The sequence below is a fragment of the Ipomoea triloba genome, chromosome 1, assembly GCF_003576645.1.
Source record: "Ipomoea triloba cultivar NCNSP0323 chromosome 1, ASM357664v1".
NCBI classification, from domain to species: Eukaryota; Viridiplantae; Streptophyta; class Magnoliopsida; order Solanales; family Convolvulaceae; genus Ipomoea; species Ipomoea triloba.
Genome location: NC_044916.1, coordinates 31,522,935 through 31,543,997, shown reverse-complemented (window position 1 = coordinate 31,543,997; position 21,063 = coordinate 31,522,935). Strand labels below are relative to the sequence as shown.

At 33.7% G+C, this 21,063-nt stretch overlaps 4 protein-coding genes across 4 annotated transcripts; all 4 read right to left on the bottom strand.

Annotated features, from left to right (window-relative positions):
- Positions 1 to 3,806: 3,806 nt before the first annotated feature.
- LOC116030699 (salicylate carboxymethyltransferase-like) lies at positions 3,807 to 5,632 on the bottom strand. The gene is made up of 4 exons (XM_031273017.1): positions 5,503 to 5,632; positions 4,979 to 5,389; positions 4,446 to 4,688; positions 3,807 to 4,216 (listed from the first exon to the last, which is right to left on the bottom strand). Exons 1-4 carry the CDS (start codon positions 5,575 to 5,577, stop codon positions 3,839 to 3,841), a joined length of 1,107 nt encoding a protein of 368 aa, XP_031128877.1. The 5' UTR covers positions 5,578 to 5,632; the 3' UTR covers positions 3,807 to 3,838.
- A 2,469-nt stretch (positions 5,633 to 8,101) lies between these two features.
- Positions 8,102 to 9,759, bottom strand: LOC116030666 (salicylate carboxymethyltransferase-like). The gene is made up of 4 exons (XM_031272985.1): positions 9,621 to 9,759; positions 9,121 to 9,522; positions 8,752 to 8,997; positions 8,102 to 8,631 (listed from the first exon to the last, which is right to left on the bottom strand). The coding sequence occupies exons 1-4, from the start codon at positions 9,696 to 9,698 to the stop codon at positions 8,251 to 8,253; spliced, it is 1,107 nt and encodes a 368-aa protein (XP_031128845.1). The 5' UTR covers positions 9,699 to 9,759; the 3' UTR covers positions 8,102 to 8,250.
- A 3,595-nt stretch (positions 9,760 to 13,354) lies between these two features.
- On the bottom strand, positions 13,355 to 15,150 carry LOC116030709 (salicylate carboxymethyltransferase-like). The gene is made up of 4 exons (XM_031273026.1): positions 15,021 to 15,150; positions 14,510 to 14,920; positions 14,100 to 14,345; positions 13,355 to 13,967 (listed from the first exon to the last, which is right to left on the bottom strand). The coding sequence occupies exons 1-4, from the start codon at positions 15,096 to 15,098 to the stop codon at positions 13,587 to 13,589; spliced, it is 1,116 nt and encodes a 371-aa protein (XP_031128886.1). The 5' UTR covers positions 15,099 to 15,150; the 3' UTR covers positions 13,355 to 13,586.
- Positions 15,151 to 18,735: 3,585 nt separating this feature from the next.
- LOC116030677 (salicylate carboxymethyltransferase-like) lies at positions 18,736 to 20,514 on the bottom strand. The gene is made up of 4 exons (XM_031272994.1): positions 20,192 to 20,514; positions 19,682 to 20,092; positions 19,354 to 19,596; positions 18,736 to 19,183 (listed from the first exon to the last, which is right to left on the bottom strand). The coding sequence occupies exons 1-4, from the start codon at positions 20,264 to 20,266 to the stop codon at positions 18,830 to 18,832; spliced, it is 1,083 nt and encodes a 360-aa protein (XP_031128854.1). The 5' UTR covers positions 20,267 to 20,514; the 3' UTR covers positions 18,736 to 18,829.
- Positions 20,515 to 21,063: the final 549 nt, after the last annotated feature.

Here is a 21,063-nt window from a genome sequence, read left to right as displayed (position 1 = left end):
AAGAAGAAGGAAAACAACTTTTTTAGACGAAGAAAGAAAATTAACAAAGTGATTTACATGCTCTATTCAGTACAAGGGGCCCCTTTGCATTCAACGCGCAAAGAAAGCAAAGTTCCTAAAACTTTTTCTCTTTCTGAGCCCCACAAAAAAATCAAATTTTCATGCAAGTTAAATTTCTTATATTCTCTCTCTCCTTTCTCTTCCAAACCATCCTCCCTTACCGGCTTACCTCCATGTCATCTAAAAAAGCAAGAAAAAATCACTGGTATGGATGCTCTAATCTGGACATCATTTGTACCCTACTGTTGTGGGGTGCATTAGTGATTACTGTTATTAGAGCATCCATAACATTGGAGTTTTTTTTTTGTGGTTTTTGAGAAATTTTTATAAGTATGATTAGGAAAGAGAAAATGGGAGATGAGGAAAAAATAAAACAAATCTGGTTTTAAAAAAATTAAAAAAGTAATTGCACAAAGCGCCTGACGCGTCCAACGGGCACATGCAGTACATGCGCTTGCTGGGCACACTTGTTACAGCTATGCGGGCGTCGCGCGAGTAGGCTTTGGAGTCCGTGGGTCCCATTTACTATTTCAAAAGCCTCTTCTTACATACCAATCCAATTCTTCTCTCTTCATTTCTCTTTCATCCATGTGTGTATCTACTGTTCCAAAAATATTTAAAAAGTCACTACTAGAGATGCTCGGAGGTGTTGTCAGTGATATATAACTATATAAGTAATGGGGTTGGTTACACAGGTCGCGTCGACCTGGGAAAAAAATGAAGCGTCATTTTTCCTTTGCTCCACCTGTCTATGCCATAGGGTACACAAAATCGTACTTAAAATACGTGCATTAACTATTCAACATTTCAACTGGTCCAAATTTGGCAACGTTTTCTGTGGCCTGTGGGGCCGTATAGCAGAAAGAAAACGTTTCCCTTTAAATATTGGGTTTAAAAAAACGTGTGATTTTATTTACCTATTTATTTTTTATTGGCAAAAATTTGTGTGAGATCGTCTCATGGTGAGAAAGGTTGAGTCGAGTCAAGATGAAAATGTGATATTTATTACGCACAAATGTTATACTTATATGCTCAAAGTAAGCTAGTAGTTTCCTAACTTTTTTTCCATCTTTAACCTTCTTATTTTAAAGAATGAAATGACATCATTTACCCTTCCCAATTAAATTTTTTTTGACTAAACCTTTTTTACTTTTTCTCTTCAATATGTTTGGTTGTAATTTCAATTTAACATTTGTGTTTGAACATTGATTTTTGTATGAACTAATCTTATGAATTATAAACATTTTGTTTTACTTTATATGTTTTCAAATATATGTTCTTACTTTATATTTTATTAAAGTATATTGATTTCACTATTTTATATTTTAATATATAAACAAACCTATTTAAATTTAAAACTATTTAAATTGTACGAAGATGTCTTTTTTAGTCTTTTTACATTTATCAGCTTATCAAAAAGCTAAATTTACCAAACACTTTTATATATAACAGCTAGCTTAACAGTTGTTCAGATTTCAACTTCGAGCTTATAGCTTTTCAGTTTTCAGCTACTTTTCAACTTTCAGCTACCTTTTCAGCTAGATTTGCCAAACATAGCCAGTATCTTTATTTGAACCCCTTTTTTCAAGTAATTCCAACGCGTATATCACCTACGAGTTAAACATATCGGATTAGAGATATATCTAACTCAAGTTAGTTAAAATTCGAATCTAACCCTTTGAGTTGGGCCATTTTAACAGCTACATCTGTCATATATATCTCTAGGCATCCCGTCAATAACTATGACACCCCAGTGGCTCTGATGTGTGAGAGTATAGATCGAACTGAATCATGTTTTAATCAAAGACGAGTTAAACATATTGGATTCGAGATATAACTAACTCAACTTATTTAAAATTAGAGCCTAACTCGTTGAGTTCGACCATTTTAACATCTACATCTGTCATATATATCTCTAGGCATCCAATCAATAACTATGACACCCCAGCGGCTCTGATGTGTGAAAGTATAGATCGAATTGAATCACGTTTTAATTATATTAGAGGTGAGTTAAACATATCGAATTAGAGATATGTCTAACTCAACTTATTTATAATTCAAGCCTAATTGGTTGAGTTGGACCCATTTTAACAGCTACATCTGTCATATATATCTCTAGGCATCCAATAAACAACTATGACATCCCAGTGGCTCTGATATGTGAGAGTATAGAATTGAATCACATTTTAATCAGAGACAACAATATTAATGTCCTCTGTCATCTCTCTGGACATTATGATACCCAGCGCCCCAGCGGCTTGATGTGTGAGTGTGCATGTGACGAGTCTGATCCACAAATCAGGTTCAATTATTATGGAGTTAATTTTGGAGGAAGATCACGCATGACTTGGAAAACCACACATAATTGGAGAGCACAATTAGTGATATAATCACTACAACAAATTGAGTTTTTAGCGACGTATAATTAGCGGCGATTTCAATAATTGTCGTTAATTTAAGTGTTTTTTTAAAAAATTGACTCCAAAACCCTCCCAAGTCACAATTGTGGAGAAGACAGACCGGCGTAGGATTGCAACCCAATCTATGATGCCCTCTACAAGAAATCTTTATTGAGTGGAAATAAATTTTCATCTTAAAGAAAATGGAAAATCTCTTGCATGATAGCGTCAAGTTGAATGAACTACAATGTTGCGTTATATTTTTCATATAACACATACTTTTTAGTTATAAAATGGAATTTAACTAATACATAGATTATTGTGTTTGAATATTGTTAAATGTTATTATTTGACAAGTATTATTTACAATTCATTTTTTAAAAAAAAAAATATGTAGAATTGATTTTCTTTAAATACGTAAACTTCCTTGAATATTGTTAACCATTAGTATTTGGCAATACAAGTTGCATTTGATTTTCTTTTAAATTAAATGTGTATTTTTGAAAATAAATGTGTATTTATTTGTGTTTGCAATGCACATTTGGAAGTAGAGATTTATAACATAAAGTAATTTAATATTGGAAAAAGACTAAAAAGGACATCTTCATAAAAGTTAAATAGTTTTAAATTTAAATAGGTTGGTTTACATATTAAAATATAAAATAATGAAATTAATATAATTTAATAAAATATAAAGTAAGAACATATATTTAAAAATATATAAAGTAAAACAAGATGTTTATAATTCATAAAATTAGTTCATACAAAAATTATTGTTCAAACACAAATATCAAATTAAAATTACAACGAAACATATTGAAGAAAAAAGGCCAAAAGAGTTTTAATTGGGATGGATAAATGATGTCATTTATATAAAATAATAAGGATAAAGATGGAAAAAAGTTAAGAAGCTACTAGCTTATTTTTGAAAAGCTACATGAAGTAGCGTTTCAAAATAAGCTCTTATTTTAAGCTACTAGCTTATTTTGAGAACATTACCAAACAAAGCTTATAGCTTATTAGTAGCTTAAAATAAGCTATAAGGTCCTAAATAAGGTCTGCCAAACACAACCTTATTCTTCTTGTGTTATGAGGTCAATCGACAGTTTTAACAGAACCAAATACGTGACATTCATGAACAAGAATTATACTTTACTCACAGGTTTTATTGTTATGTTATACCCTTGTGTGTAATAAGATAATTAGATACCAACTAAGATAGGAGATCGATAATAAGAAGCAAATTAAAGGATAATTTGTCCTCACCAATTCAAACTCCGAAAATAATAATATGAGCAATATATTAACCTTAGCCTTTTACTAGAATGAAGAATCTAACATGCGATTAAGTGTAAATTTATGATAAATATACAAATAAATTACAATTTAATTAGGGAGATAATGATAACAGTTAACAGAGATTTCTCTGGTTGGATCGACATGAAATCAACAATCATCTTGTTGTACCTGTGGAACACCTCATTAATTATTCCTTCACCAAAGTAGCTAACAAGCATAGGCTCAATAACAGCTCTTAGGCTCCTAGCAACATCGTACCCACCAGTATCCTCGTCACTAACAATATTGTCATCACCATTTCCATTATATATATATCCTCTTGTCCAATGACTTTGAAAAGTCTCCAAGCAGTCAATAGTGAAGGAGCCATCCTTCTCAACTAGGAGTTTTACTTCTGCTAAAAATGGCGTGTATAAAGGAACATTAAACAAGTTTAGTTTCTCCTGTTCCAGATAACCCTGCATCAATGCAATTAATTATTAGCCATATATGTTGTTTGTCGTACTTTCAGTTTCTCTTTCAAGAAGGCAGCCCAATCTATAATAATGTACGTACAAATAACATAATGTAATAATTAAATTTAATTGGGGTAGGGGGAAAAATTAAACTAAAATTTCTCACACTCTCTCTATATGCATTTGTATATGTATTTAATTGTTGTGCTGAGCATATAATTTAACTATATACCTCTGCAACTAAATCATTAAGCACTAAAGCTAGGAGCTCGAACGTAGGGAAAGTAGGGTTTTTGCTTTGTCTACCCGGCATAGTCAAAATCATTCTCCCACCTTTCACTAATTCTTTAGAGCGACACTTGAGAAAAGTAGAAAAATCTTGTTCAAATTGATCATAATATGCCTTTATCACAGACGGTGGACTAGCCGTTGCCATGCAAATGTTGCCCATGTTTTCTTCTATTCCTTTAGGTACCTGTGTGCAAATAATAAAAAAATTATACCAAATCAGCTAACAACTAATTGTTAGCTATTAGCTAGTTAAAAAAGAAAAAATAAACAAATTATTAGAAGATAAATTATATCAAACAGCTATCAGCTATTTACAATAAACTAATGTTATCAACTAATTAAACCTTATAACCCAATCAGTTAACAGGGCTAACCTTTATCAAACAAGGCCAAAGACTATATATCTTATTGAAGATGTAATGAATTAAGAAAAAAAAGGTATAAATTAGTATATATATATATAAATACTCGTACTTGAGATAGCCAATGGAGACTAAAAGAAGAATGGAAAAAATGAATGCTATCGGAGGGAAAAAGTCTGCCATAAAATGAACCGGGAACTCCATTGAAGAAGCACAGCCCATACCCGTCTCCTATCTCCCTCCTTAAATCCTCTTCATGTTTTGGCAACGACTGGAAAATAGTGTTGAAGTCGTTGGTGGGAAGGTCATTTAAGTAAATCTGAAACTCCGGGGAGTGTCGCCGCCGGAGCTTCTTCCGCTGGTCGTCGACGGCTTTGACGAGGTTGGAGACTGCCAGCAAAGCGTTGGGGCCAAAGGAACAGCCCAAGTCTGCAATGGAGATGGTCTTAGGATCGTTGAGGCTAGTATAGAGGCTCGTTATTGCTTTGTCTGTTATGAGCTTTGTCATATGTATCACGTTTCGCTGCATTATCACCCAAAACCAAAAACATGTTTTGTTTTTAAGGATATAACGGTACTAGATATATCATTTGCACGAAGGGAATAAGGTTTTTGGTCATGAATGCAATAATTAACCTGAAGAAGGGAGTTGTTAGCATAATTGATGTCTTCAATTCCTCCATTCATGCGAAACACTTCATCTGCTTTCATCTTTTCGCTCTGATATCTTCTCTACCACTCGATCAGGGTATATGTAATGTAAGTGTTGACGATCGAATGCCTCAATGCGTAGCATGCTCAAATAGCCTTGCTAGGTTGCCGCCTGCCATTGAAGAGGCTTGGATTGGCTGGGCTGTCCATTTTTTATTTGTTGTTGGTAGATGATAGAAACTTGTATCACATACTGAATAAATCTTAATTAATTTGTTACTCTAATCCGTAAAGAGGAGATAAATTATTATAGATTGTTCATAGCTAATTGACTCAAACAAAGGTCAATATGCCATTACCATTAAGAGTGGAATTTATAGATTTATGATTATTAAGTCAACAATCAAACCAATTTAGATGGAGTTGCATTTGAAATGCACAGTAAAAAAATATTAAATTTCATGTGTATACCTAATTACGATTATTAAATGTCCTGGGGTTGTCCTGTCCCTTTTCTCCCCTCCTTTACTATAATAAAGCCACAACATCCCGCCAATCAAATCATTGCATTTTCGGGCCCAAGTGTGAATGTATTTTGAGAGATTTGGCCATTTGGGATGCATTGTAGAAAAATTATTGCTTTTACAAGTTTTCAATACCTACATTATAGGCTGTAGAAATTTTGCTCAAACGCCTTTGCATTCCAAAAGGCTTTCTACAGTAGAAAAAATTGCATATATATATATATATATATATATATATATATATATATATATATATATATATAGCGAGACATGGCGAGTGAGAGGAAAGAAAATGAGAGAGATTGTAGCGAAGGAGTATTTTTGGCAATGGAGAATAATGGAGAAAGAGAGTGATGATATTCCGATGGTGAAGATGTTGGCTTCCTTCTCGGTATTAAAATTTTGGGAAGACAAAAATAATGGGCAAGAGAGACATGAAAGATGAAGATGCCGTCTCCCCTTCCTCTACTTTCGGCGATGCCCATTCCACTTCATTTCTGCTCTTTTGTTTTTGTTGTCTTATTAATAATTAATAATAATAATTTGTTAACCCAGTGGGTAGCTCTGGCAAGTGAGCTCTCTTTGGTTCAATTCCCACAAGTGATGAGCTCCTCTCGGAGCGAACGTGGGTAGACCCCGGACCGTTAAACGGACGGAGAAAAAATAATAATAATAATTTGTTGTTTCTGCAGTATGTATACTGAATTGTTTCTTGAGGTTTGTGTATGATGTATTCTTTAATATTTATGTTTTTAAAAAAAGCATAAATATTAAATACGGAGTAATACATACACAAAGCACAAGACACAACAAGTTGGTTTTCCAAAAAAAAAAAAACAGACACAGCAAGTGGTGATATTTGTTTGTTTTATTTCTATTGTACAAATAATAATACTTTAATCAACCTTTCAAAAAAATAATACTTTAATCAATCACTTAAGGGTCACATTTGTGTGAGACCATCTCACGGTTCCTTATTCGTGAGACGGGTCGGGTCGGGTCAAATCACCATGCAAATGTCATACTTATATGTGCAAATGTCATACTTATGTGCTCAAATATAACACTAATCAAGAATACAATTTTTGTTACTTATAAGAGAAAAAATAATACATTTTTCATAATAAGTAATGTTGACAAGTACTCCTTACTTATAAGAGCAAATATAATACTTTTAAATCGAAATGTAAAAGTATTGTATTTTCCCTTAAAAGTATTACATTTATCCTAATAAGTAACAAAAATTTTATTCCTGATTAGTATTACATTTGAGCATATAAGTATGACATTTGTTCATATAAGTGTTACACTTAGCTTGTATCTTGACCCGACTCGTCTCATGATGAGACGGTCTCACACAAGTTTTTGTCATCGCGGGGCTTTGCGCTTTTGTGTCTCCACTCTCCATTGCAAATTTGTGGAATCTTTTCAGCATGAATTACTCCAATTGAAAAGTAATTGTAGTTTCTTGGGGTTTTAACAGACATAATGTAAATAATATTGGCACAGTAACCAGAGGTTTGGTTAGAAGGAAGAAGAAAATTTGCTTACTATGAAAATGGCTTGTAAACCTGAATTGGTTATGCAATCTTTGGAACACCAATTTAACATTTTCCTCCCTCAATTCCTTAGGCTTTGGCAATTAGGATTGCAAGCTCTCTCAACAAAGTCCATTTTGATTAAATTTAAGTTCTAATTGTTAATTGCTTTGCCCTACTCTCTTTTTTGATTTTTTTTTTAAACCTCTCTTTTTTATTGTTGCTTAGCTTTCAACCGAATTTTAGTCCTTGTGCCTAGTCAGAGCTTAATCAATCTCACGCTATAGAAGCGATTCACAAAGGACAACAAATTCATACCCGACTTCATTGTATCTTCATTAAACATAACAATTCAAGCAAATCAAACACGAATAGCCTAAAAGTCGAAAACACACATTATTTTGATATCAGAAAACCTAACACGTACACATGATTTTGAAACAATATCGATTGGCTTTATTAATAATAAGATCCAAACAATACAATTTGTTGGGTACAGAATATTTGGATCGGATACAGGAATACATTAAAACATAATAAAATTAAAGTCTCAACACGTACAGAAAACACAAAATCTTAGACCTTGGCCTAGTTGCCTTATTCTTTAAGATAATCATATAACGCACACCATGCAGTGATTGACAATATAGATTTAACTTAACCTTATTTAATTAAATTTTAGTCATGGAGACAGTAACACTAGTGACCTTTGCTTTCTCCGGGTAGGTGGACATGGAATGAGCAATCTTGTTGCTGTACCTGTGGAACAATTCATCAATTATTCCTTCACCAAAGTGGCTAACAAGTACAGGCTCAAGACCAGCTCTCATGAACATGGCAACATTATTCCCTGCACCATTAATATCCTCGTCACTAACAGTAATATTGTCATCATTATCCTCAATTCCAATTCCAGTCCAATGAATTTGGGAAGCGTGCAAGCAATCAATAGTGAAGGAACCATCCTTCTCAACTACGGATTTTATTTCTGATAGAGTTGGCAGGTATAGAGGAAAATTAAAGGAATTTAATTTCTCTTCTTCAACAAGACCCTGCAAGAGCATTGAATTGAATTAAGCAACTAACTATTAGTCATAGGTGTTGCTCTCTCACACACACACTATGTATGTAATAACGTATTTTAATGTCATTAAATTTAAGTGCGTATGTACCTCTAGAACTAGATCATTAATTGCTAAAGCTAGGAGCTCCCGTTTATAAAAAGTGGGATTTTCACTTTTTATGCCCTGCATGGTCAAAACCATTTTTCCACCACTGATCAGCTCTTTAGAGCGGCACTTGAGATGGACAGAAAAATCGGTTTCAAATTGATCATTGTATGCCTTTATAACATTTGGTGGACTTGCAGTTGCAACGCAAATAATGTTGCCCTTGTTTTCTTTTATTCCTTTAGGTACCTGCGAGTGGTCATATATACAACAAATTGTTCAAAGCTAGCTAGCTAGAATGATTGTATATTAATATGAAAACCAACTGTGTTGTACGACATACTAATTAAGTACTCGTACGTACGTACGTACTTGAGATAGCCAATTGAGACTATAAGAAGAATGAACAAAATGGAGGCTATCGGTGGGGAAAAGCCTGCCATAAAATGAACCGGGAACTCCATTGAAGAAACACATCCCACACCCGTCTCCGGCTATCTCCCTCCTATGTTTTGGCAATGACTGGAAAATGGCGTTGAAGTCGTTGGTGGGAAGGTCATTTAAGTAAATCTGAAACTCCGGAGAATGTGGGCGCCGGAGCTTCTTCCGGTGGTCGTCGACGGCTTTGACGAGGTTGGAGATTGCGAGGAAAGTGTTGGGGCCAGAGGAACAGCCCAAATCTGCAATGGAAATGGTCTTAGGGTTGTCGAGGCTGGTGTAGAGGCTTGTCATAGCTTGCTGTGTTATGGGCTTTGTCATATGTATCACGTTTCGCTGTATCACCCAAACCCAAAAAAATGTTATCTTTTTGAGAAAATATTATACTCTTCAAGAAATAAATGAAGTACTTGTGTAGACATGCAAGAATTAACCTGAAGAAGGGAGTTGTTGGCATAACTGGTGAGTCCATTTCCTCCATTCATGTGAAGCACTTCAGCAACATTCATCATTTCTCTCTGTCAGTCTCAACTTTTTAATGTAGGTGAGAATTGATAACTGAATGACTAGCTTGCTCAAACATGCTTCCTTATCTCCTTTTTATTGCTGCTCATGTATAGCAATATTTATATATATATTTTTGGTATGATTAAATCGTCCTTAATTGACATTTCAACTTTCATAATATAAGAATATGATTGTGCATGTATGTTTAATTTACTAACTATTTTATTTTCATTTTTCTAGAAAATAGACAACATATACTTATTCATACATTTAATTGTTGTTGTTGGATTTTTTGTTTTAAAGTGATGATAGAAACTTGTAGTCACTATGCATAGTGAATAAATCTTAACTTATGACTTTAATAGGCAAGGAATCACAATGAAATAAATTATCCTAGATAGTCTATAGCCGATCAGCTCAAACAAAGGTCAATAGGTCATTCCCTCTAAGAGTGGAACTTATAGCTTTTATGATTATTAAGTCAACTATCAAACCAATTTAAGTGTAGGTACACTTGAAATGCACATTGAAAAAATATTAAAGTTTTTGTGTATACCTAATTACCCATTATTAAATGTCCTGGGATTTCCCATTTTCTCCCATTAATTAATAGCTGTTGGGTTCTGACTGTAAGGAATGGTTTACCATTTCATTGATCGTTGATGTAAACGTTTTATGTTATGAATTAATGGAATAGTTACGTTTACCTTTCAAATATATATATAAACATAATAAATGTGAATGAAGGTTATACCCCTCATTTATGTCCGTTTTTTCCGTTAAGTTTTTTTGTACATTATGCTATAAAAGTTGTACAACATAATATTTTGGATAAATGTACTCCTATCGTTATAACTTCCGTTATCTTTTCCACTATTGTTACTATGCACATACATCCACCATATATTTTCTTATCTTCATCAATAATAATTATAAAATATACACATTAAATATTAGAGTTATATGTTAGTTATTTTTTAAAATATAAACATCCAATTTATAAAAATATTTTACATTATTATTATTATTATTATTATTTACTATATTAAAATTTAAATAAATTTAAAATTTTAATATAAAATTATAATATTGGGCACCTATTTTTTGCGCATCGCGCATAAGAAAAACTAGTATATATATAAACTCCATGCATATTTGTGGATGATTGTTATTAGAGTTATTGTATTTTTATTTTTAAAACATTTTAATCCATTATAGTAGTATATGTTTAACATAAGTTATCAAATCAAAAGGTACTTGGTATAGGTTTTTTTTTTTTTTTTTTTTTTTTTTGGATGGGGGTGTGGGGGTTGAGAAAGGTACTTGGTAGAGTTATTGTCATATTTAATATTTCATATTTTAAAGCATGCTTGAAAATATAGCAATGTCTATATATATATTTTTGGTACAATTTAGCAATGTTTATATATATTTTTTGGTACAATGAAATCGTCTACTAGATTTTGAAGTCGTTGACATCTCAACTTTCATATAAGAATAAAAAATATAATATTTGTGAATAAAAAGTCCTTTTACTATCTAGATTGTGCTTAGATGAAGAATTAGTGTGCGCTTTTAATTTACTAAGTAAACTTCTTTTCATTTTTGTTGGATGAGGAAAACATAGAACTATATATATATATAATAAGGTCAGTTGTATTAAAAAAACAATAATTACACCAGATAACATATATATAATAAGGTCAGTTGTATTAAAAAAACAATAATTACACCAGATAACCACAGCTAGCTTAACAGCTCTTTCTCAATCTTCTGGCGCACAAAAAAAGATCAATATCGTCCCCACTGAGCCTTAAACCCACCCTCTTTTATATGGGAATGTAACCGAGTGCCACTACATCACAAAGTCTTGGCTCATGAACAGTAGTTAACACAACAACTTGTTTGTTGTCTTTCATCAAGGAAATATATTCAAGTCAAACTAATTTCAACACTTACTTGAATATAGATGATTCACGGAAGCTTAGAGTTTTTATTCATTTATTTTTATTTTTATAATGTGTGTTTGAAAGATTTGAGGTCGATAATGGTTAGTTAGTTTGTAGTTCTTGTGTAACTTCTTGTCACATATCCTCTCTAAGTTAGCATCTATTTATAACTTGTTGACAATGTATCCTTTCTTGTCACATATCCTTTCTTCAAAATTTAAATTCATTTGAATTTGCCGGTTACCACTTCTTTTTAAGCTATTTATTATAGAATAATAGATGTGTCTATGAGTAAAGGTGTCAAAGTGAATTGATGAGATCTACCGAATTGTCTTAACCTGTCCCATCATGGGATGGCTTAGAGTTGAAAATTTATGTCTTGCGAGGAAGTGAGCCTCGCAGGATCAACCCACATAGGTCGCAAGCTAAAAATTAATTGTAAATATATTTTTTAAATGAACCATTCTTATATTCAAATTAGTTTTCTAGGCGCATTACGCAAATAAGATTATTCATAGTATATATTTAACAATTATGTCAATTCTGATTGGGATGAGGTCTAATCCTAAGATTTTTCTTATAGAAATTAATGCGTAAAGTTAAAAGTTAACGGAATATTCCGTTACTAAAGTTTATACTAACGGAATGTGAGGTTATTTAAGGGAAGAAAATAATATAATAGAGGGTAAAGAAGGAAAACCATAAAAAATTACTAAAATCAAAATAATATGAATCATTCATTTAAGTAAATAATTACCACCAACATTTTTTCTACATGTTAGAGTCCTAACTTTATTGACTTTTATTAATATTATAGATGTAGATATTTTTAAAATATTTATACTTTTAAGTCATATTATACATTATTATTCATTGTATTATATATAATATAAGTATAAATTAATATATATATATATATATATATATATATATATATATATATATATATATATATATAGAGAGAGAGAGAGAGAGAGAGAGAACAAGTTATGGTTATAATTAAAACATTAAAATTAAACATCATTAGCCATCAAATAATAGTATATATAAATTACTTACAATTTATATAATTTTTCAAATTTATATATTAAAATATAGTATATAATGTAATATAATATGGACTAGAGTTTACATAGCTTTATGGACAATGAATTAAAACAACGAGGTACAAAATTCATACTTATAAGATACAGAATTTCGTAACAACACAAGACAATAGCAAACGGGGCGAGTTACGAAAGTGAGGCAATTCTCATATTCAATTTACGTTCGCTTGACCATGAAAATGGCTTGTAAATCTGAATTGGTTGTGCAATCTTTGGAACACCAATTTGACATTTTCCTCCCTCAATTCCTTATTGCTTTGGCAATTAGGATTGCAAGCTCTCTCAACGAAGTCCATTTTGATTAAATTGAATTTCTAATTGTTAATTTCTTTGCCTTACTCCTCTTTTTATTATTATTATTATTATTATTATTATTATTATTATTATTATTATTATTATTATTGCTGAGCTTTCAACCAAATTTTAATCATATCCTTGTGCCTAGTCATAGACTCATAGCTTAATCAATCTCACGCTATAGAAGCTATTCGCAAAGGACAACAAATTCATGCCCCACTTGTAACTTCATTATACATAACAATTCAAACACGAATACCAAGTCTAAAACTCACATTATTTTGATATCAAAAAACCTAACATTCATAATTTTGAAACAATATCGATTGGCTTTATTAATAATTAGATCCAAACAATACAATTTTTTGGGTATAGAATATTTAGATGCAGGAATACATTAAAACATAATAAAAGTCTCAACACGTACAGAAAACACAAGATATTGGACCTTGGTCTAGTGTCCTTATTCTTTAAGATAATCATATATCACACACCGTGCAGCTAGTGATGGACAATATAGATTGACCTAACCCTTATTTAATTAAATTTTAGTCATGGAGACAGTAACACTAGTGAACTTTGCTTTCTCCGGGTAGGTGGACATGGAATGAGCAATCTTTTTGCTGTATCTGTGGAACAATTCATCAATTATTCCTTCACCAAAGTGGCTAACAAGCACAGGCTCAAGACCAGCTCTAATGAACATGGCAACATTGTTCCCTGCACCATTAATATCCTCGTCACTAATAGTAGTATTGTCATCATTATCATCAATTCCAATTCCAGTCCAATGAATTTGGGAAGCCTCCAAGCGATCAATAGTGAAGGAGCCATCCTTCTCAACTAGAAATTTTATTTCTGCTAGAGTTGGCAGGTATAGAGGAAAATTAAACGAATTTAATTTCTCTTCTTCAACAAGACCCTGCAGTAGTGTTGAATTGAAGCAACTAACTATTAGTCATAGGTGTTGCTCTCTCTCTCACACACACTATGTATGTAATAACGTATTTTAAGGTTGTGTTGGTCTGAGGATTAAATTTAACTACATACTTACCTCTAGAACTAGATCATTAATTGATAAAGCTAGGAGCTCCCAAATATAAAAAGTAGTATTTTCACTTTTTATGCCCTGCATGGTCAAAACCATTCTCCCACCATTAACCAGTTCTTTAGAGCGGCACTTGATGAAAGTAGAAAAATCGCTTTCAAATTGATCATAATATGCCTTTATGACATTTGGTGGACTTGCAGTTGCAACGCAAATAATGTTGCCCTTGTTTTCTTTTATTCCTTTAGGTACCTGCGAGTGGTCATATATATAACAAATTGTTCAAAGCTAGCTAGCTAGAATGATTGTATATTAATATGAAAACCAACTGTGTTATACGTAAGACATACTAAGCCTAAGAACAAGATACAACTAGAAAGAGGGGACTATCGGTTTAATTATGTACTCGTACGTACTTGAGATAGCCAATTGAGACTATTAGAAGAATGAACAAAATGGAGGCTGTTGGTGGGGAAAAGCCTTCCATAAAATGAACCAGGAACTCCATTGAAGTAGCACAGCCTACAGCCCTCTCCTATCTCCCTCCTTAAATCCTCTTCATGTTTTGGCAATGACTGGAAAATGGTGTTGAAGTCGTTGGTGGGAAGGTCATTTAAGTAAATTTGAAACTCCGGAGAATGTGGGCGCCGGAGCTTCTTCCGGTGGTCGTCGACGGCTTTGACGAGGTTGGAGATTGCGAGGAAAGTGTTGGGGCCAGAGGAACAGCCCAAATCTGCAATGGAAATGGTCTTAGGGTTGTCGAGGCTGGTGTAGAGGCTTGTCATAGCTTGCTGTGTTATGGGCTTTGTCATATGTATCACGTTTCGCTGCATCACCCAAAACCAAAAAAAAATGTTTACTTTTTAAGGAAATATTATACTCTTCAAGAAATAAATGAACTACTTGTGTAGACATGCAATAATTAACCTGAAGAAGGGAGTTTTTGGCATAACTGGTGTGTCCATTTCCTCCATTCATGTGAAGCACTTCAGCAACATTCATCATTTTTCTCTCTCTGTCTCAACTTTTAAAGGTAGGTGGGAATTGATAACTGAATGCCTAGCTTGCTCAAACATGCTTCCTTTTTCTCCTTTTTATTGCTGCTGGATAGTGTTGGAAAAAATGACAATAAATGGCATTTTAAGTGGTCATTTTGTGGTATAAATATATGTAGGGTCCACATCCGATTTGGGTCGGGTCAAAGTGGATTCGGATTCTTCGGGACGAAGAGATCGATATATTATACGCTCAAAATGGATAATGGGTGAATGAGAAATTGGTTCTCAAAATAGATCCATTGAGATGGAAATTTGTGGGAAAAGCTTTAAAGAAAAATTGGCTGGCCTTGCGGGCTAAGTTATGCCGAATTTCCGAACATTTTTCCATCTCAAACCACGCAAACCTTCGAGAGGTCGAGACCTCTCGAAGCAACGCCGCGGCAAGGATGAGTTCGAGACATCGCAAGATGTCTCGTTGCACGCCTTGGCCGTGCGAGACATCAGCGATGTCTCGTACCTCGGCAACGCGCGAGACATCAGCGATGTCTCGCGGCACGCCGCGGTAGCGTTCGAGACATCAAGCAATGTCTCGAAGCGGGCGAGTTACGCCCGAGAGATGCGATCTCTCGAAGGAAGCCGGTCTCGTGGACCTCTCGAAAGCTGATGCTTCGAACCTCTCTCACGAGCGTTGTCTCGTGGCTTCCAGGGTAACTCGTAGTGATCTCCCGTAGCGACGTATCACTTCCACTGTGGCCGTTCATAAGAATGACCTTTGGCATTTAAGGAATTAATGTAATTAATCCTACCATTATTTCTTATTAATGGACTGTTAGTGGGAAGTAACTTTTTATTAATCAAGCAAGCATTCCCACCTCCATCACAACCGAAGCCAAGGTCTCTGGATTGGTACGGCATTCACGCTGTCTAGAAATTCCATGCGCTTAGTGGATGGAGGTTACATGTGAGGAATGAATGCCATTATCAATGTTGTTTATCACATCCTCTACTATATATTTCCAGGTTGAGCAGGAGATTTACACGAGTAAGAAATCAGTTTTGAACCTCGAAACTCTGCTCCTCCTTCGTTCTAGCCACCTGTGTTCATCCCACGTTCTCGTTCGCCGGATCCAAGTTTGTGTGCTCAAACGGCGGATCGTAGTACGTTTTATCCTGGGAAACCTAGACCGCAACGCTCCAGCACCTCGGGAGGCGGTAAATAAGGTTTTAAGGACAGAGGCAACTCGACTCGTACTTACAACCACCCCTAAAATCTGTTCTTCACGTCCTTTGTATTCCAGGTTTATCTAACCTTTGTTGTAGGTTTAAATCCCTGAAATTTCGTGGAATTTCTTGTAATTCTTGGTGTTAGTGGATTTTCTATTTTTGTCCATTTTCTTGGGTATTTCGAGAATTGCTTCCCAACAGATAACAATATTTATATATATATTTTTGGTATGATTAAATCGTCCTTAATTGATATTTCAACTTTCATATAAGAATATGATTGTACATTTGTACATGTGCGTTTAATTTACTAACTATTTTTTATTTTCATTTTTTCTAGAAGATAGAGAACATATATATACTTATTCATATACATTTAATTGTTTTTTTAAGATGATAATAGAAACTTGCAGTCATTAGGTGCATACTGAATAAATAACTTATGACTCTAATGGGCAAAGAATCACAATGAGATAAATTATCCTAGATTGTCTATAGCTAATTGACTCAAACAAAGGTCAATAAGTTATTCCCCTAAGAGTGAAACTTATTATATAACTTTATAATTATCAAGTCAACAATCAAACTAATTTATATTAGGTGTAATTGCACTTGAAATGCACAGTGAAAAAATATTAATTATTTTGTGTATACCTAATAATTACCCATTATTAAATGTCCTGGGGTTGCCCCTTTTCTCCCATATATACATACATACATACATATATATATATATATATATATATATATATATATATATATATATATATATATATATATATATATATATATATATACACACACACACACCTACTCCATATTTGTGGTTGATGCTTATTAGAGTGGTTTTTTGTTTGTTTGTTTGATTTTTTTATTTTTATTTTTATTTTTTGAAACATTTTAACCCATTAGTAGTATATGGTTAACATAAGCTAAGTTATCAAATCAAAAGGTAGTTGGTAAATATTTTTTTTTTAAATTATTGGAGGGGGGAGGCGTGAGAAAGGTACTTGGTAGAGTTACTGTATTTAATAGTTCATATTTCAATATTTTAAAGCATGCTTGAAAATATAGCAATGTTTATATATATTTTTTGGTACAATTAAATTGTCTACTAGATTTTGAAGTCGTTGACATCTCAACTTTCATATAAGAATAAAAAATATAGTATTTGTGAATAAAAAGTCCTTTTACTATCTAGATTGTGTTTAGATGAAGAATTAGTGTGTGTGTGTGTTTTTTTTTTTTTTTTTGAATATTATTGACTCTTTTCATAACTAGTTTTTCAACCTAAAGCACAAAAAGTCAATAGTATCTGTTCATAACTACCTTCTCAACCTACTAAATACGTTAACCGAATGTGTTTGTTAACGTTAACGAACACGTTCACGAACATGTTTGTGTACGTTTATGAATAGGTTCGTGAACACTTAATTACCAAACACCTGCACATGTTTATGAACACAATTCGTTCGTGAACAACACATAATCTAAGGTTCACGAACAATAACAAAAAAAAACAACACAACTATATACGTTTGTGAACATGTTTGCGGACATTATTAAATGAACACTTAACGAGCTTGTTCGCGAACATTACTAAATGAACATAAGCGAGCTGAGTTTGTTCGCGAACATTACTAAACGAACACAAACGAGCGAGCTTGTTCACGGTCTCTTAGCAAACAAGCTTACCACTGTTCAGACTTTGTTTGTTTAACCGAGCTCTAAATTTTATTTGTTAATGTTCGTTTACCTTAATAAACGAACATAAACAAATCCTTACCGAACACGAACACAAATAATTTGTCGAAAGCTCTGTTTGCTAACACCTCTAGCGCCAACTTAACTGCTAACAGGACTCACCGTACGTGTGGTCATCACAGTGGAACTCACCGTGACCACCATGATCAAATCTGATCATTGGATTCATGTTGGCACTCATGTGAGTGCCAGTGTGAGGCCTCAAGGTTGCCTTTGAGCTCAAGCTTTGATCCTTCGTTTCCTGCGTGCTCTCATCCCCGGCTCCCCGCCTTGCATCTTGTTGTCTTGTTTTCTCCTAAAATTAGCCTCTTTTCATGCTCGTTTATACTGTTACTTAATCTTTCATTCATTCAATAAAAGAACTAATCAATTAAGCATTGCTCCACCGTCATTAACCTAAAATTTAAGCTAAAATAAGAATATACGAAGCACAAATATAAGCCACTTTATGCCTTAGCTTATCACTAGTGATAAAGAATTATCTGCCACAATTTGTTTAAAAAAAGTATTACATCCCACAATCTTAACTAAACACATGAAAATTTATAATACATTTAAAATTAAATTCCATTTGAACAATGTTAGATGCTCCTATCTATCACTCACAAATTTGTCACCCAACCTGATGTAACATGTTTTAATAGGATAAGATTTAGGGGAAAAAAAAAACTAATACAATTTGTCACATCAAAAAGTTACAATTTTGTGAATAATTAAGAGATCAGAGGTAGGGGTGCAGGGTATTTTTCATTACATTTTAATAAGAGAAACAATAACATTAGTGAACTGAGTGATCTCCGGGCGAGTTGATATGGAATCAACAATCATCTTTGTGTACCTGTGAAACAACTCATCAATTATTCCTTCACCAAAGTGGCTAACAAGCATAGGCTCAACAACAGCTCTTAGGCTTCTAGCAACACCGTACCCATTATTAACCTCATAATCATCAGTTCCATTATATCCAGTCCAATAAATTTGGGAAGCCTCTATGCAGTCAATAGTGAAGGAACCTTCCTTTTCAACTATGAATTTTACTTCTGCTAAAGATGGTGTGTATAGAGGAACATTAAACGAATTTAGTTTCTCTTCTTCCACAAAACCCTGCATTAATCAAATTGAAGCAATTTTTAGCCATATATGTTTCGATCTCTTCCAAGGAGACCAATCTATACTCTACAAAAAGTAATGTAATATTGTTTTATAGTGTTGTGAATGTATGTATAGTAGTATGGTATTTTTAAGGTTATGGTGAGCATATAACTTATAACTACCTCTGCAATTATTTCATTGAGGGCTAAAGTTAGGAGTTCCCAAAGATGGCAAGTAGGATTTTCACTTGATCTGCCCTGCATGGTCAAAACCATTCTTCCACCTTTCACTAATTCTTTAGAGCGACACTTGAGAAAAGTAGAAAAATCTTGTTCAAATTGATTGTAGTATGCCTTTATCACAGACGGTGGACTTGTAGTTTCCATGCGAATGTTGCCTTTGTTCTCTTCTATTCCTTTAGGTACCTGCGCGCAATCAAAACAAATTGTTCAAAGCTAGAATTAATGATATTGAAATTAATAGCAATATGAGAGGTAAATAAACTAGTACTTGGGATAGCCAATGGAGACTATAAGAAGAATGAACAAAATGGAGGCTATCGGTGGGGAAAAGCCTTCCATAAAATGAACCAGGAACTCCATTGAAAAAGCACGGCCCAAACCCATCTCCCAATTCCCTCCTTAAATCCTCTTCATGTTTCGGCAACGACTGAAAAATGGTGTTGAAGTCGTTGGCGGGAAGGTCATTTAAGTAAATTTGGAACTCCGGAGAGTGTCGCCGCCGGAGCTTTTTCCGGTGGTTGTCGACGGCTTTGACGATGTTGGAAACTGCCAGCAAAGTGTTGGGGCCAGAGGAGCAGCCCAAGTCTGCAATGGAGATGGTCTTAGGATTGTTGAGGCTGGTGTAGAGTTTTGTAATGGCTTCTTCTGTTATTGGCTTTGTCATAAGTATCACATTTTGCTGCATTACAATACCCAAAACCAAAAATATAGTTTAAAAAAAAAAAAAAAAAAGAACAAAATTTATGACTTGCATGAAGGGATTAATGTTAATGAATACCTGAAGAAGGGAGTTGTTGGCATAACTGGAGTCTCCAATTCCTCCATTCATGTGAAGCACTTCAGTTATCCTCATCTCTCATCTCTCTTTCTCTGTATCACTCTCAACTCTTCAATGTATATGTGGGAATTAATGACTGAAAGCCTTGCTCAAATATGCTTACTTCAGTTATCCTCATCTCTCCTCTCTCTCTTTCAAGTATTGTCTCAAGCTAGGCAACATTATGTGCATCTCACGCCCTAACCCAAATTATGTTGACCTGACTCATCTAATGCATTGAGACCTGTGAGGTGGTCTCACATAAGTATGACCTCCCAAGCTATTAGGTTTTGTCGTGTATGTTTCATATGTTATTAGGAAATAACAATTGTTGAAGCGGTATTCTCAGGCTCTTCGTTATTTTCTACGTATTTACAATTAAATAATAGAGAAGAAAATTCAATACTTTTGAAATGATTAAAAGATATATGAATATGAAAATAACTGGTGATGACTGACGAGTCAATTCAGTCAATTGTATCCATACAAATTCACGTGATGAGTCAATTATATGCATACAAAAGCGTCATTTTCCCTTTGCTCCACTAGCCTGTGCCATAGGGTACACAAAACCATACTAATAATACGTGCATTAATATAATTATTCAATAGGTACAAATTTCGCACCTTGGATTTTTGTCCAACCCTGTGGGGCCGTGCCTCAGTCCGGCCACAATAAAAACGTTCAGTTGATAATAAAAACGTTTTTAATATGAAAAATAAAACTCCCTCATAAATCTATGAGATCTATACATAATATTAATTTGAACTGAGTGCCACAGCTATGACACTTGACTACAAGGCCTTTGGCCAGTAAATGCTACTTAATTGTT